This window comes from Haemorhous mexicanus, chromosome 3 (assembly GCF_027477595.1).
Source record: "Haemorhous mexicanus isolate bHaeMex1 chromosome 3, bHaeMex1.pri, whole genome shotgun sequence".
In the NCBI taxonomy this organism is placed as follows: domain Eukaryota; kingdom Metazoa; phylum Chordata; class Aves; order Passeriformes; family Fringillidae; genus Haemorhous; species Haemorhous mexicanus.
Window position 1 is genome coordinate 109,076,222 of NC_082343.1, and position 15,894 is coordinate 109,092,115.

A 15,894-nucleotide genomic window follows, 5' to 3' on the forward strand; every position below is an offset into this window, starting at 1 on the left:
AGAGTTATGTTTTGGGCTTGTTTTGGAGGTTTTCAGGTTTCTGCACTTACTATCCCTAAGTGATAATTTCCCATGCCTTTGTCCATAGCAAAGGACAGGGAGGGGTAGAAAAGGAAGTGTGCTCAAACCAGCGGCGCCCTTGGTGGTAAATGGAAAAATCTTCAGGCAATTCCAGAAGTAGTGTTGTACAAAAAGCACATATTTGGCACATATTTGTGGGATCAGAACCAGAGACCTTGCCGAATTTTACCAAAATTTGATGGGTTAAAAAGCACCAAGACTCTTCACACAACAGTGGTGTCCATAGAGGTTTGACAACCAGAGAACATCAAAGCCAGTGCAATAAATATAAGTGCTGTGTTCAGAAGCCCAACTTGCTGCTCTTCTGGTATTTAGGATCTCTTAATGCCATCACTTATTCCAGATGTGCAGCCCAGGCTGTGCCAGTTCTGAACTTATGCTTGGCTTGACCAGACATGGAGGGTTTTATTCCAAGTAGAGATATATTCATTTGCAGTCATCAAAAAATGTATATTTATGGAGGGAATTTTAGGTGCTGTATGCCAACACATCAATTAAGAGTGTGTAGAGTAAAGAGGCACTGTCAGGCTGCATATGTTTCAAATATATAAATTCAAAGACCAAAATACTTAGAGACAGCAGATGAGTTAGTGACACATTCAGAAAAATATGGGTACACATATTCTGGTAAATTAAGCACTGTCAAAGCATGGGCACACGCACTGGGATTTACTCATCCACACTATTCAATTGTTAGAACAGTCCTTGGTGTAGTTTTGGCCTAGATCAACTAACAACCTCCCAAAAAATTCCTAGGTATGGCTTGTGAGTTAGTTCAGGCCAGGGACCATTGCCAGCAGGCAACATGCAGGCAGCTGTCCTGTGCTAGAGGTTAAGAGAGTTTAATATTATGGATGTGTCAGATTGTTCCAGATGGCTCAATGGCCCTGACACTATTTAGTTTACTAATATAGATTTAACCTTTAGGTTTTTATACTCATCCACTTGGACCTGTGACTCACACACACCAAACAAGCAGCTGTGGTGATTTAAGATGTTATTGCACCTGAGCTCTTTGTTACTGGCTCTTGCTGGAGGCTGCTGACCCCACTGTAGAGCTGCCAAAAGTAATGTACTTCAAGTGTTTCAGGACTAGTGAAGGTCAAGCCACGATGTGAGGTCTGTACATGTACTGAATATGGGGAAAAGATCTGTTTAAGATTCTTTCCCCACGCCTTGAATTCATGTATTTATAGAGCCCAACATAAGGCCAGAGCTCTCACTGGTGCTGTTGCTGTCTCAGTCCTCAGCACAGGATGCCCTTAATCATGGGTGACCTTTTGGATAATGACCCTGTCCTAGAGCCACTATTTGGCTTTCATGGGCTGAACTGCTTTTCGTGAATCTGTGGTTTTCTGTTTTTCCTGAATCTGTCCTTCCCTGACTGTTGTTGTGCAAGAGTTTGCACCCTAAAAATCTGTCATATTTTCCCTATATGCAATCACACCTACCTTTAGAGAAAAATTAGTTTCATAGATAATTAGTTTAAAGACATTAGTTTGATGTCTGTTCAGTTGTTCCAGGTAGGTTTATTATGACTTGAGCTTCCAGCTGCCAGGAGGACTGTGGAAGGTACAGGGATGCAAGGTGGTGCATGGCAATGAGGAATTACCACCTGCTGGTAGCACTACAGTGATGGTACCAGCTGGGACTATGCCTCTGCCTGAAAGGCAAAGAAGTGCAGGAAGACTGGATATTTTGAAACAGGGAGACCCTAAAGGTGCCAGAGCTGGTGCAGGGTCTGAAGCACAGATCTTATAAGGAGCTGCTGAGGGAGCTGGGGGTGTTTAGCCTGGAGAAAAGGAGGCTCAGGGGAGACCTTATTGCTCTCTGCAAGTCTCTGAAAGGAGGTTGTAGCCAGGAAGGGGTCAGTCTGTTCTTCCAAATAACAGGCAATGGGCAAGAGGAAACGGCCTCAAGTTGCATCAGGGGACGTTTAGTTTGGCTATTTGGAAAAAAATTTCTTCGTGGTTGTCAAGCCCTGGAACAGACTGCCCAGGGAAGTGGCTGAGTCACCATCCCTGGAGGTATTTAGAAGACATTTAGATGTGGCACTTAAGGACATGTTTAGTGGTGGACTTGGCAGTGTCAGATTGATGGTTGGACTCAATGATCTTAAAGGTGCACTCAATGATCTTAAAGCCCACTTGCTAATGAAGGGCAAAATATGGAGAAATCCACCATGGTTTCCTACCAGACACTTCTGGGGCTGTATGTGAACAGACATGAAAAGGGCATAAAAATCTTTAAATGGAAGAGACTGAAGAAATTACAGCCTCTGGAAAAGGTTCACAACCTCTGGTGTACACGTAGCAGTGCTACAGACAGTCTTAGGAAGATATGCATGTCTGCATGAATGGTCTTTGTTGTGTTTATTTCTCCGAGTGGAAATCATCTCAAGAAAATTATACTTGACAACCTGATAGCAAAAGACAAACTCAGAGGTAAAAATAATTGAACATAGGCTTTTTGTCTTGATCAGGGTCTTCTTGTTTTCCTACAGTGCTTCTTTGGCTGGAGAAACACAGAGCAGTAAATGTAATTTAAAAGGCATCCTTGACATTTGTGAGATCCTTAGCATCATAGCACATGCCATTCTTGCCCTTCAAAATATGTAGGGAAAGTGTGGTCGTCTCACACAGAGCATAAGAACAGCTGCTGGTTAATGATTCTTCTGATCACAAGTGCATTCTAATAACAAACAAATTCTACTACTTCTTACTTTAAGCCAAATTCATGTGTTTATTTTAAGAACAAAGGCTCAAATGCATAAAGAGTCAGTTGCTGCAGCAAGAAAAAATTGTAGACATTTCATCCCTCCCTTCCCCAAAAGAAGGTTGACTGCAAGAGCAACATTCTTAGATTAATCTCAAAAGGCATCTAATGAGTAAGAGGAATGCATTATGTCAAAACAAAAGATCACATTTACTGGCCCATCTTTCCAACAAAACAATTTCTACATGTGTTGAAAACAACAGCAGCAAAGCAGGGACTCTATGTCTACTAAATGTTCTGTAGGGCAGTTTTCTGTGACTTGAAATGTTAGTGGGAAATAGCTCACCTACATTACACTGAATAGCTTTGGGAGCATGAGAATTGCTGAAGCCGTGTTTGATACACATTTGTGCTGCATGGTCAAATGTGAGTTCCACTGGAAGATATTCCTGTGTAGGGCATTCATGATTAAGCTTTTCTTTGAGAAATCTCTGTCATTCAATGGGTGTGAATCTTCAGCCTTTCAATGATTTTGGGAGGCAAATCCCAAAAAGAGGTTTAGGTCTTAACATAAATAGAATAATTCAAAGTACCTCTTGTGATCATCTGATCCAAAACCCTAAACAATGTAGGATTAACTAGGAAGTTATGTTGAATTTTGAAGTCAGATGAAGTTGTTTGTGAATGTTCCCATCTGAGTTCTGAACATGTCCAAAGAAGAACATTCCACAACTTCTCCTGGATCTATGCTAATGTTTGATAATTCCCAGGGCAATTTTTTTTTTTATCCTTCATATGGCTTTTATATATGAAGCCATTGCTTTTTGTCTTTCTCCTCTGAGAAGAGCTTGACTCTGTCTTCTCTATAACCATGCAACAGGTCATGGAAAACAGAAATAATGTCTCTCCTCAGTCTTTTCCTCTTAAGGCTCAACAAACTCATCCATCTACCACTTGTTTGCAGGCTGTGCACTCCAGCCCCCTGAGTAGGTTGCTGGCCACTGCTGATCTCACTCTGGTATGTCCATGGTTCTCTTTCACTGGGGATCCCCAAACCAGACACAGTAATCCAGATGTGGACTCACAAATGCCAAAGAGAGGAGAAGGATCTCTTCACAGACCTGCTAGCTACAGCTTCCCAGTATGTGGTTGGCTTTCTTGAGCAAAAGACCATACTGCTGACTCCTGTTCAACTTCTTGTCACAAGGAGAGTACAGACAGGTAGGTATAACATGTAAATGCTTATATTAGACATTGCACATTACATATTATATCTAAATATATATATCCTAAATTTTATCCTCCCCAAAGGAACAAAGTGGGCTTAAAATGTTCTCTTGCAACCTTATCCAGAGCGGAACAAATGGGCTATCTGTTAACTACATTATGGTGGATATCAGTAATCACTATGGGAGTACTTGACTTCAGAAACACAGACTGGCTGCAAACCAGACTCAGAACAGAAGTGGGGGTAAAGAAGCAGCTGAGCTTAGCATCAGACTTTCTAATATGTGCTGACTTTTCAGTATCAATCTTTGCAGGCTATGCTTCTCTACTTTAAACACTTTTTTTTTTGGTTACAATTATTTGTTTTTTAATGGGGGAAAAAAAAGGAATGTAATTTTATTAAATAAATCATCTTCTCCCTGTAATATCGACTAGTTTTCATGCCTTGCTAAACATTAAACCAGACGAAATGGGACTTGGTTACATACAGTTAAGTAGCACACTCTTTGTGCACAGAAAATGAGATTACTATTTGTTATTTTTAAACAAATGTTCACCCGTAAAAAGAAATATCTCTATTAGACAGAAAAGTGACTTCACAAAGGTGCATTATGTGGCAGCCAAAAACTGAAATGGGCGGCAGATTATTTCCAAAGTTAAAAGTTTATGGTGAAACCACGATATAAATTAACTGCTAGCAGCCGTTGAGTCCATTCCTCGGATCATTTATCTGTATGAGAGTGTTATATGTTTGATGCCTGGTATGTATGATGGTTTTGGGGTGGACTAGAGTGTTTCTGAGTGATTTAGCACATGAAATCAACTCCAAGTTTCTAAAACAATAAACATGATGATGGGAGAGGGAAGTCAATATCTGTATCTTGATTTCTTGTTGCCATTACAGTGTGTCTATCTACTTCAAGGTCTTCAGCACTATGAGATTCATCAGATTATCTCCAGGTCATGAGTTAGTTTCATTCTGACGATTCCATTGAAAAGCAGAGAAGTATAATTCCCATTTTACTCATGGGAAACTAATATATGAGAAAATGAGGAGGATGAATGATGCAGTGGATAAAAAACTGGCCTAGGAACTGAACCTAAATACAGAAAGTGAGTCATTAAAACTTGAATCTGTCTCTTCAATGGGTAACACATTTCAAGGGAAGTCAGGAATGGGGTATACATCAAGAAGATTTGTAAAAAGCAAAAAGGTAGTGATGTTCAGTGGAAACCTGAAGAGGGACAACCTGAAGAGTGCAGATGACACACATACACATGGCCACAAAGAAGTTACCAGGTCATTACTGGACTAGCAAAATAACAAAATTTTTCTTCAAAAAGAGTGTGTTTCTAAAAGGATTGGAAAATTTAAACTCAATCCTTTGGAGGAGAAACTGGCCATTGTTGAATAAGATCAGCTGTATCACTTTACAAAATTGTGCAATGTTTTCATCAGCACATCAGCTGAAATGGACTGCAAAAAAAAAAAAAAAGGAAATCTGCCTCCCTGCAGGACTCCAAAATTATAACTTTCTGATTCAGTGTTTAAACAAAAATTGAAGTTTTGGAAGATGAACCTGGTGGAACACCACTGGTGAAACTGCTGGATTAATGGGTCCTGAGTGGGAAGAGCTACATCAGCTCACTGCTGATGGGAAGGCTTGGATGGCTCGATGTGCTGAAATGAAGGGGATGACCTAAGGATTAAGGATTAACTGTGGGCTTTTAACTTGACAGTAATGTACGTAGTACGTGTGTGTGTGTTTGCATGGACATTTGCACATACAGACAGACGTGTTTGAGAGAGAGACGTTGTGGGTTTGTACTGCTGGAATATGGGCTATGTGTGAGAGATGTGTGTTCCTTCAGATTTGGCTGGTTTTCTGTTCTTCAGTTTTAAAATAAAACCTTTTTGCATAACTGTCCATATTGTTTGCAAGTAGTCATAAGCCAGCCATTTCCATAGAGAAAAACAAAGGCTTATTAAATAAACAAATATAGTAACAACAGAGAAAGAGCATTATGGAGAGACAAACAGCCTGCTAAAAATGGGAAATGTCTGTGCAAAGTGTCATGCAACACAGAGGTGAGAGCTTTTTTTAAATCCAGCTTCTCTTTGAGAATATTCAAAGGTAGTAATCTTGAAATAAATTAAATTAACACCTATGCTGAACTTTAGAGACAGTGATACCACCTTTCCATTTTTCTTCCTTTTAGCAGAATAATATGATGCAGTCTCAATGGGATTGTGAAGTGGAAAGGAGTGTGCATATACCTGGGAAATGGGGAGTTTCTGGCTAAATGCAGAAGTTTGATCTGGTGGCCTTAGTGTAGGGGCCTAATGGCACCCTGTAACTGGCTTTAGATCTTCACTTCCAGCCAGGAGAGCCACTGATTTAAAACTTAAGAGTATTATAGGTATTAGAAGGAAAGAAACAAATAACCTTTCAGAGTGACTGGTTGGCACAGAGTGGGGCTGTTTATGAGACTGGTGACAAAACAACCTGTTAGCAGATAAAGAGATTTCTGAGGGTTCCAGTGCAAAAACCTTCCACAGATGAAACCAACCAAAAGAACTACAGTTATCACTGCTTTTGGCAGAGCTGAACACAAAGACATCCATAAAATATTTTATACAGAAAAATAAAAGCAGTATCAAGTTTTTTAGAAATAAAGTTCTGTAGTCATTAAAAATACCACAGCAAAATAACAAGTTAACAAGTATGTTAACAATTTTCCTCTAATTGGCACCGACATTGGAATGCATCTTAACTGTGGCAGAGGTAGTGGAAGCAGGGAAAATGTGGGGAAAGAAAAGTATGGTATGGAGGCTAAGTGTTTCCTTTCCATCCTTAGTCAAAGCTGCACAGAAAGCAGAGCAGAATATTATCCCTGAAAGAATAACCAGGCTGCTCAGAAATCCAGGAGTCACCAGCCTCTTTCAGCAGTGTAATAGAAGTGGCAGGCAGCACTTAAAAAGTTGTAGGTCTGATATTTTTCCCCATGCATGGCCTTAATTAAGACCATCTTTACTCATCCCAGTGGTCTCTTCTAAGTATCTAACCATGCCATTTGTCTGGTAGATGCAGTGAATATTTTAGTTCTTCATGCTCTCTCTGCTGTGCATGGTTCACTCCTTTCTTCAGACCAAGTCTCAGGTCCCTCAGGCACCTATGCTGCATATGGCTTTTGGCTCACTCTTAGAGGAAACTTGGACACTTGAACAGAGAGTTGTTCCAAGTCTTACTTCCTATATGCTATATAATGTTTGAGCTAGTTCGTATCACTTGTTCAGAGACTAGAACTTGCTCTTTGAGTCCCCAAGGCAGTATAGATTAATAGATTTATCCATAAATTCAAGATAGTTTTAAACATGTCCCCTTGAATTCATTTGCTGGGAAATCAATATGAGGCTATAACCTGTGGTGGGTCTCTGCTTACAGCAAATACCTGGCACATTCTTCACAACAGATGCATGGAACAGACATTTGACCTTTGTTACTTCCCCAAGTTTGTGGTGGACCAGCTACTCATGTACTTGATCCTCTCACTCTGGCAAGGCTCAGCTTAGCAGAGGACCCTTCTTCAGCCACTAGGAGAAGATGTGCATCTTATTCTTCTAACAGCTGCCACAATCATGCTGTCAGAATATGAATGGCTATAATCATAACATCAATTTCTGCATATTGGGAAAGCCTCTATAGTTTGGTATGACAGAGGTATTCACATGAAAAGCATAGAAGAGGAAAGATGCAGAACCAACTGAGAAGGCTTCAGTTGCTAGAAAGCTTCAAGGAATTTTAGGATGCCTCACGGTTGCAATCAGAATGAGGATGTGTTTACATGCAGGGATACCATGGAACATTTCTGTCTATGTATAATGATATATTACAGTAATGATGCAGCAAATTGCTTGTAAACCATTTACCAAAGGGTAGGCAAAGTGTCAGAGATGGCAATCTAAAGCCATATTGATTTAGTCACAAGAGAATCACAAAGTAACTCAAGTTGTAGGGGACTTTGGGAGGTCTCTACAATCTACTTCTCTAAACAGAGGCAAGCTTTAAATCAGACTGTCTTGCACAAGAATTTGCCCAGTTGGGTCTTGCAAACACCAACACAAGTTTTTGTTCTGTCCCAGATTCCCTTAACGCCTTGAATGGATAATGAAATGAGGGAAAGGGTGATGAGATGTATGTGTATATTTCCATGTCTAAGGCCCGGGACCAGAACCTAGAATTTTTGGCCCTGACAGACTTTCTCTGTGATACTAAGTAATACTGGGTAAAAAATTGTAAAGAAGCTCTGGTTAATGTTGTACAGACGAGCTTCATTCTGATCTGACTCAAATTTGTTAGTGATTAATTTTCGTGTCTGCATGTTTTTTCAATGATATTTTTATGTAGATTTTAAAAGATAGTAATATAGCTTTGTCCTACAGGATCCCAGAGTGCTTCTCAAGTTATACACCTAACTGTCCAAAGCCTACTCCTGCTGAGGCCAACAGACATTTTGCTATTGATTTCATTTGGGCCAGGATTTGGCTGTGTAGAAACGGAATATGAGCAATTCTGAATGTCCACATGGCCTTTAATAAATTCTGCTTTCCCACCTGGGCAGTAAATCTGCCAGCAGAAGAGTAGTACAAATTTTGGTGTCACTGAACCACTAATCATTTTAATATAAATTTTGAAAGGTATCGGTAGGCCAATGGCAGTTGCTCTAAAAGTATCAATAGCACAATTTAGAGCCAGAGGTGGAAGATGGTGTGTGTGGATGTGGATAAGTGTGTAGAATCTCTGGATATCCAGCAAACTATGCATGTACTTTTAAATCACTTAATAAAAAATCAGCTCTAGTTGGTTGCATAATCTAAAATTCTGGAACATTTTTGCTGTCCTACGTCTGCAAAAGTTTTTCATTTAGGAACACACACGTTTCTTGTCAATGTTATTTCTACAATCACTTAGTTAGAGCAGGGCATATTGTTCTCTCAATATCTTGTTAAAATGTTTCACGTAATTAAACTTTTACAACCAGTTCTGCTCTATGTCTGATACCTGCTGTAAATTATAAAGAGAAACCCCTCTGGCATTTATGAGAATTCAGATGATGAAGACTACAGAGAAAAAGAAAAGAAAGAAGCAGTGTCACTGAGCCCCAAATAGTTGCTGTTTCCCTTTTATCTCCCACACAATTTGATTTAATGAAATAAAATATTTCCTGTTATATAAACTAGACTGAAAAGAAGCCAAAATAGAACTAATAATATTACAAATTATTATATTGCAAACATTTCATAAGTTGCAACATAATTTGAATAATTGTGGTTTTTTTCTATATTTCTGTTGCTTACTACATGGGAAATAAGGCTAAGATTTTCTAGATTCTGAAAGAAAACAGCAACAACAACCAAAAAACAGGAAAAGGAATGGAAAGTAAAGAGACACCTGGTTCTATGTGCTTGTGTCACATGTGATGCACACACACAAACAGAAACAACCTCTTCCTGAGTCAAAATATTGCTCTAGTTTCAAAGGGGTGCTTGAGATGACCTCTCTGGTGTGGAGATTTACAAAACAGATAAGTTCCGGTAAGATCAATTTTGAGAGCAGTGTTCTGCTTCCAAGCCCTCCCCAGACCAACTGTGGGATGACTGCAAGATGGCACATCGATTACAGGATTGAGAGCTTTAATCCAGTTGGCAGCAATGCTGCTGAGAGACTTGGAAATCTCCTCTAACCTCTAACCACAGTTTAGTGTGCAAACCATTGTGTTTGCTCTTGGGAAGCTTCACTCTTGCCAATAAGAGCCAGTATTTATACTATTTGGCATGTTTATTATTCAGTTAACCCATTCCTTTTAAGTAAATCCTGTTTTAGCATTTAAAATCCTTCCAAGAACAGTGGATGATGGACAGAAATAAATAGACATGAGGAGCAAAACAAAAGAAAACAAAACTTTAAATCTCTCTTCTCCCATAACTATTTTAATTTATTCTATTGTCTTTTGTTTCACAGGGTTGTTTGTCATGAAGAAGGGAAGCAACAATCAGTCAGTGTCTGAGAAATCTGGTTGTGTTTAAACATTTGTGTTAAAATTCAGGGAAAAATTCAGGGAAATGAGTTGCACAGTCTGACATCCAATAAAGATCAGGTGACCCAGAGGCTTTGGTTTCCTTGTGAATGAAGGTGAAAGGGCTCTGCGGCCAACGTATTTTTTACTGGGATGCTCAGTAGAACATATAAACAGGGATTTTTATACCTTTGGTTCCCCTGGGCAGGGCAACATATGCAGATTAGTTCTATTCAGAATCAAAACATATTTTATAGTTCACGGGGGACTGTTCTATCTCTTATTCTGAGAATTTTTGCTGTAATTGTGGTGTCTGAAAGCTCTGAAGAGAAAATAGATTTGCCTCATTTTCTAAGAGATAACCACTTGCTGACAGCTAGATAGGTGTGTGTATAATACCATGCTTGTGAGATTCTGATTTCCAGGTTAAAGATAAGGATCTGATAAGTATCTGATAAGAATCATTATCTGATAAAAATCATTACTGGTGAAGTTACTCAGGTATTATCTGTCAATAGGGATATCAAAGTCTGGGTGCTCATTGCTTCATGTATGTACTCCATCACATCATGGAATGAAAAGAGCTCTGTTTTCCCATTAATGATCAAGCAAGAACCATATTACAGAGTGAATTGATTGTATCAAAAGAGACATGTGCACAAACTTTCTTGTGTTGTTTGTCAAAAAGTTTATTTTTAAAGAGGCAACATTATTTCAGCCTGAGCATGCATTTCTCTAGGACTGTCTATATAGTACATCACTGCAGCTCAACATATTTTCCGCTTAAAAACAGTCTTATTTTGTGAGGGACTTCTTCAACATCTTAAATTAATCTTTTAAACTGCAAAATTCATTTAAATGGTCTAGGCTTCTGCCTCAGAGGGGAAAACCTTTTGACTCCTATCATACACAGTGATGTCCATGAAACTTTGACACTTGACTAAATTCCTAATAAGTAAAGCATAGACAATTTAAAGTGAAACCAGAAATATCATGGGGAAACAGGTGAGAAACCCCTGTATTTCTGAAATATAAATTAGCCAGTAGAAGGAAAACTCATATAAAATTCTTGGTATAGTTGTCTGAAAACTGACACAGGCATTAATTAATTCTTTTTAAAAAACCTTTGTATTATCATCTGCAATTTTCCAGGAGTCAGACTTCTACATATGTTCATATTTCTATGTCAATTTTCAATTTTTGATGCCATTTTCAGAATTTATAATTTTTTTAATTCATGTTTTTATATATGGTCTTTTCCTTACTTATCTATGAAGGTATCTCTATGCTGGGAATTAGATGTGTTTCCAAGTTTTCCTTCAACTGGCTTATGACTGTGACCTTTTTCTTAAAACCTGTTTATTCTATGTATTCCATAGCTTTTGTGACTATTTACAATATGCATTGCACATTATTAACTTGATCCAACATATTGTGAAATTACAGAAGAGACTTCCCTTTGACCTTGAAAATTGTTGGATTAAGGCTTATGCTCCAAGTAAAAGTAGTTGCAATGAATGACACAAAAATGTAATAAAGAACTCATTTATTGGCTTATTAAGCTTATTAAAATAACCTAGTGTAGATTATCAAGTTTTCATTTACAAATTCAGATTCAAACATATATACCTGAAGCTCCAGTATACTGATTGCTGTTATATTTAAATACATTTTGGTAGAAACTTGTTACTTCTCCTCCTCTACATGCCCATTCAGGTGTTCATGTGCTGCTGAATATTTTCCATAATCTCCTGAGGACTCATTTGCTCGGTGTCAAGTTGTTCATTAGTGAAGTGTAGCATTTCTTTCCATTTCTTGGAGCCTTTCTCAATGCCTTGCTGAATCAGTATGTGTGTCATTTCCACTTTATTCCTGAGTGCCTGTCTGCTTTTTTGGGGCATTTGGTAAATGGACTGCCAGTCACATGGGCACCTGTATTCTAAGCTCTCCTTGACGAACAGCTACATATGGCTTTATGCTCTCAGCTGTTATTTGCTCAAGCCAGCGAAGAAGCTCTGAGAGATATTGCAGGAAAGCAGAGTAATTTTCTATAGTTAGATCAATTAACCTTTTGGCTTCACTGATTAGCTTTTCTTGGGACTGACTAAGCTGCCCATAGATCTCCCGGAGTTTTTCTTTGAGTTGCTTGTTATGTTCATCGATTTTCCTCTTAGCAGCTGCAGACCAAGATCGGACTTTTTCCTGAGCAGCAGATGAGAGTTCCATGATCTTCTGTTTTCCTTTTCCTTCAAAATCACTTATAAGGTCATAATATTCCTGACTGTAGATTTCCACCAATTCTCTTACTTGGTCTGTCAGGCGTGTAGCAATGCCAGCAAGATCTCCAACACGCCGGTTGTGCCAATCTACGAGAAGATCTATGATATTCCTCAGCCATCCCAGGACTTTTTCTTCCACCTCATAGTATTTCACTGACAATCCAAGTGTAGTTGGATCAAAATATTCCTCCCGCAGTGACTTTACATAGAGAAGCAGCTGGTGCAGCTTGTTTGAAAGGTCCTGGAATGTCTTCTGGCTAAAGTCTTTGAACTGAGAAATGTATTTTTTGACATCTTTTGTCAAAGATCTCAGCTTCTGGGCAAAGTCTGAAGCCATTGCATCTTTGTACATCTGTTGAGTTTCAACTTTGATATCTTCAAAAGTTTTGGATTGCAAGCTTCTAACCATTTCTTCTACCTTCTGAAAAACTTGTTGCACTGCTTGTTTCAGTTGCTTCAGCCTTCCTGCAAAGTCAGCTTCTTGAAGAGTAGCAAATGTCTGCCTGATTTTGTTCTGCAAATCCTTCAGCATTTTTTTAATTTGATCAAGTACATTACGGCCTCTAAGAATTGTTTCAGAAGCAGGAAGTCTGACTTCCAGCTCATTGATAGCTGCAATCAAGGCATCAAAGTACTCCTGAAGTTTTGAAAGGCATACATCAGCAGTTTTTGCTACCTGCTCTGTAGTCATGAGGTATATTTCTGCACCACTGTACTTTTCAGAAAAGCCAGGGACCTGAAATTTTGTGGTTTTCAGGAATTCAGTGGCTGAGTCAATTACGTGTTTTATTTTCTGGTGGTACTCTTCTATTATGTCAATTAAAACATTCAAAATTTCCGCTTTTATTCTTTGATAGTCAAACTGTTCAGCCTGATCTGCTGCTCTTCGATAAAGCCGTTTAGCTTTGAACTTCAGCTCCTGATATTTGTCAGAGGCCTCATTGGCAGCTGTGCGAAGCTGAGCATCTATTTCATCTATTTGATTTGCAGCAAAAGTGTATGCTTTTTCAGCATTATTCTGCATTATATTCTTCATCTTTAAGGTGGCAGCACTAATTTCCAGTCCCGTATGCTCCTTATGGTACCGATTAACATACCTATAGACTGCATTTGTCATTTTAGGCACTCTTGCTTTCAGACCCAACAGCAAGTCTTTGGCAGCATCCTCGTCCCAGTTGAATTTCATTTGAATCTGGTCAGGTTCTTTGAGGGATATCTCACCTTTTAGTATGTCGATGTCGTTCTGGGGAGCAGACTGAAAATACAAAACAGGGTAAGAAAATGCAAATATTATTTATGAGAGTATTTTAACATTCTCATTATTGCATCTATAATTTTATCATTTATTAAGACAAGCACTCTCCAATTTTTTGTCCACTGTCTGTTTGCTGTCTGTTTGCTCTCATCTTGAAAGGTTCTTTTGGAAGAAATTATCTTGTACCAAGCTATTTCAAGCTCCTTCAAAGTGCAAGACTAGAACATAACTTAGTCTGGTCTTTAATATCTGACTGCAAATAAGATTTTTGCTTCCTTTGTATTAAATGCCTATCATGTCCCATAAGGCAGGTGAATTACTTGGGAAAATGAGCCTTCTACTCATTCCTGAAATCAATTAAAGTGAATTCAAAAAGCATCTTTTTCATATGAAAATATTAGAGGATTTAATTTTGTAATCATTTGAATAAATGAGACAGTTTAGACAGTTATTCAGAGTAGCTAATAAATCCTGAAATGAGAATATATTTACATGTAGAGTTTTTCCATTTTTATAACAAATAGTGAATTATGAGTTGCTTCTGATCCCTAAATTAGTTTATAATTTTGGAACATAAGATTTTAATTTAGTAATTATTGTGGTATGCCAATAATAAGAGCATGTATTGTAACAGATTAAAAAATTAATATTACCAGATTAAAAAAGACACTTCACAGATGGTCTGACCTTTTCTAGCTGCCTTATTCCTATAATGGTCACTTATGTACTAATTCCAAGTAGCCTGATGGCTATCTATTAAACCTGATGGGTAGCTTAACTAAAACTGACTTTCTACATTCTTCACTTTCCGTGGATGTGCCTTCTCAACCATAGGAGATGGAAAAAAAAAAACCTGTGAAGGGGTTGAAAACACATCTTTACACAGATAGTATTTTTAGTACTAGAAAGGCCAGTGTAGGAAATAAAACCTTTAATTACTGATAACATAGTTTTTATTTGGTGGATAATTTATATCTCAACATAAACACACACAAAATTTAAAATGGAACTTTTCTTCTGACCACACCAAACATTTTTGCTTTTTATTGCTCATATCAAGCTTACCTGAGTTTGGTAGTACACTCTGGCAAGGAAAGTTTCATCATCCCTTTCCATGACATAAGCAAGGGTCCCGGCTGAGGGTGAGGATATTGAGCCGGATGATTTCCTTTCATTCTCTTGGTAACGCACATGAACATCTGTGAAAGTTGGGCTGATGATGTCTAGTGATAAAGTGTCCTCCAGGGCTCTGCAACCACAGTAAATACACAGCTATGAAGCAATGCAGAAAGCACAAGCCCAATGCTATATGTCTGAACATAGTACCAACTATAATTTCATATATATATATATATATATATATATATATATATATATATATATATATATATATATATATATATATATCTGTAAGTAAACAAGGCCTTTATGATGAAAAGAAAAAGTCAGGTTTATTATCCACATTTCTTGGAATTTAGCCTGACACATTCAAAACTTCATGTCACTCCAATTTTCCTGTTTTAGATAAAACTATCTTGAGCTCTGTTGTGAATTTTCATTAAATTAGGGCAGGTAAACAAAGTCTGTAACTGTACCATTGTCAGCTTTCTACAGATTTCTACAAAGTGATACAAAGTGACTGCAATTTTTTCACTAACACAAGTATAGGCTCAACTGTTTATCTGCATTTGTACTTGCCTTCACTGATTCTGTCCCTTGGATGCATCAACACAACACTTGCACATCGAAATAGGCAGTAAGAAAGACAAGTCTAATCCCTGGTGTGGGCACTTGTGAATAAAAATTACTCTGTACTGGCTTGTGGTGACAGAGGGATCCACTGGGAAGAAACCCAACTACGTTGATGGTTAGATCTAGAACTACTCTGATTATAAAATACTGTATTTATGTCTCAGTGGTTTTCTGACAGGGGCTGGTGAGAAAAGCTGTTCTAGAAACCCTGAGAGGGAAAAGATTTCAAGTTACCTTGAGGGGGAAAAGGACACAACCAAGGTAGACATACAGGTTCTTATGAATTACTGCAAAGCACCCTAGAGCATTAGAGATCAAAGCAACAACACATAATTTGCAATTATGTGTATTATAAATTACATTATTAGAGCAAATCTTTACCGAAATCCTGAAATAGTTAGATTTTCCTGGTAGTTTGCACTCAAGTCACGATGTGAAAAGCTGCCCGTTGTCTTCACAACAAACACGCCTCGTTTGTATTCATAGTTTGAAACAACTGTGAAAAAG

General features: G+C 38.2%; 1 protein-coding gene across 1 annotated transcript in view; it reads right to left on the bottom strand.

Moving 5' to 3' along the window:
• Positions 1-11,632: 11,632 nt before the first annotated feature.
• The window catches only part of APOB (apolipoprotein B), a 35,792-nt gene continuing 31,530 nt past the window's right edge, over positions 11,633-15,894 (bottom strand). The window contains 4 exon segments of the mRNA XM_059842954.1: positions 11,633-12,023; positions 12,025-13,635; positions 14,701-14,884; positions 15,769-15,883. Of these exon segments, the coding sequence (XP_059698937.1) occupies positions 11,814-12,023; positions 12,025-13,635; positions 14,701-14,884; positions 15,769-15,883 (2,120 nt within the window). The 3' untranslated portion in view covers positions 11,633-11,813.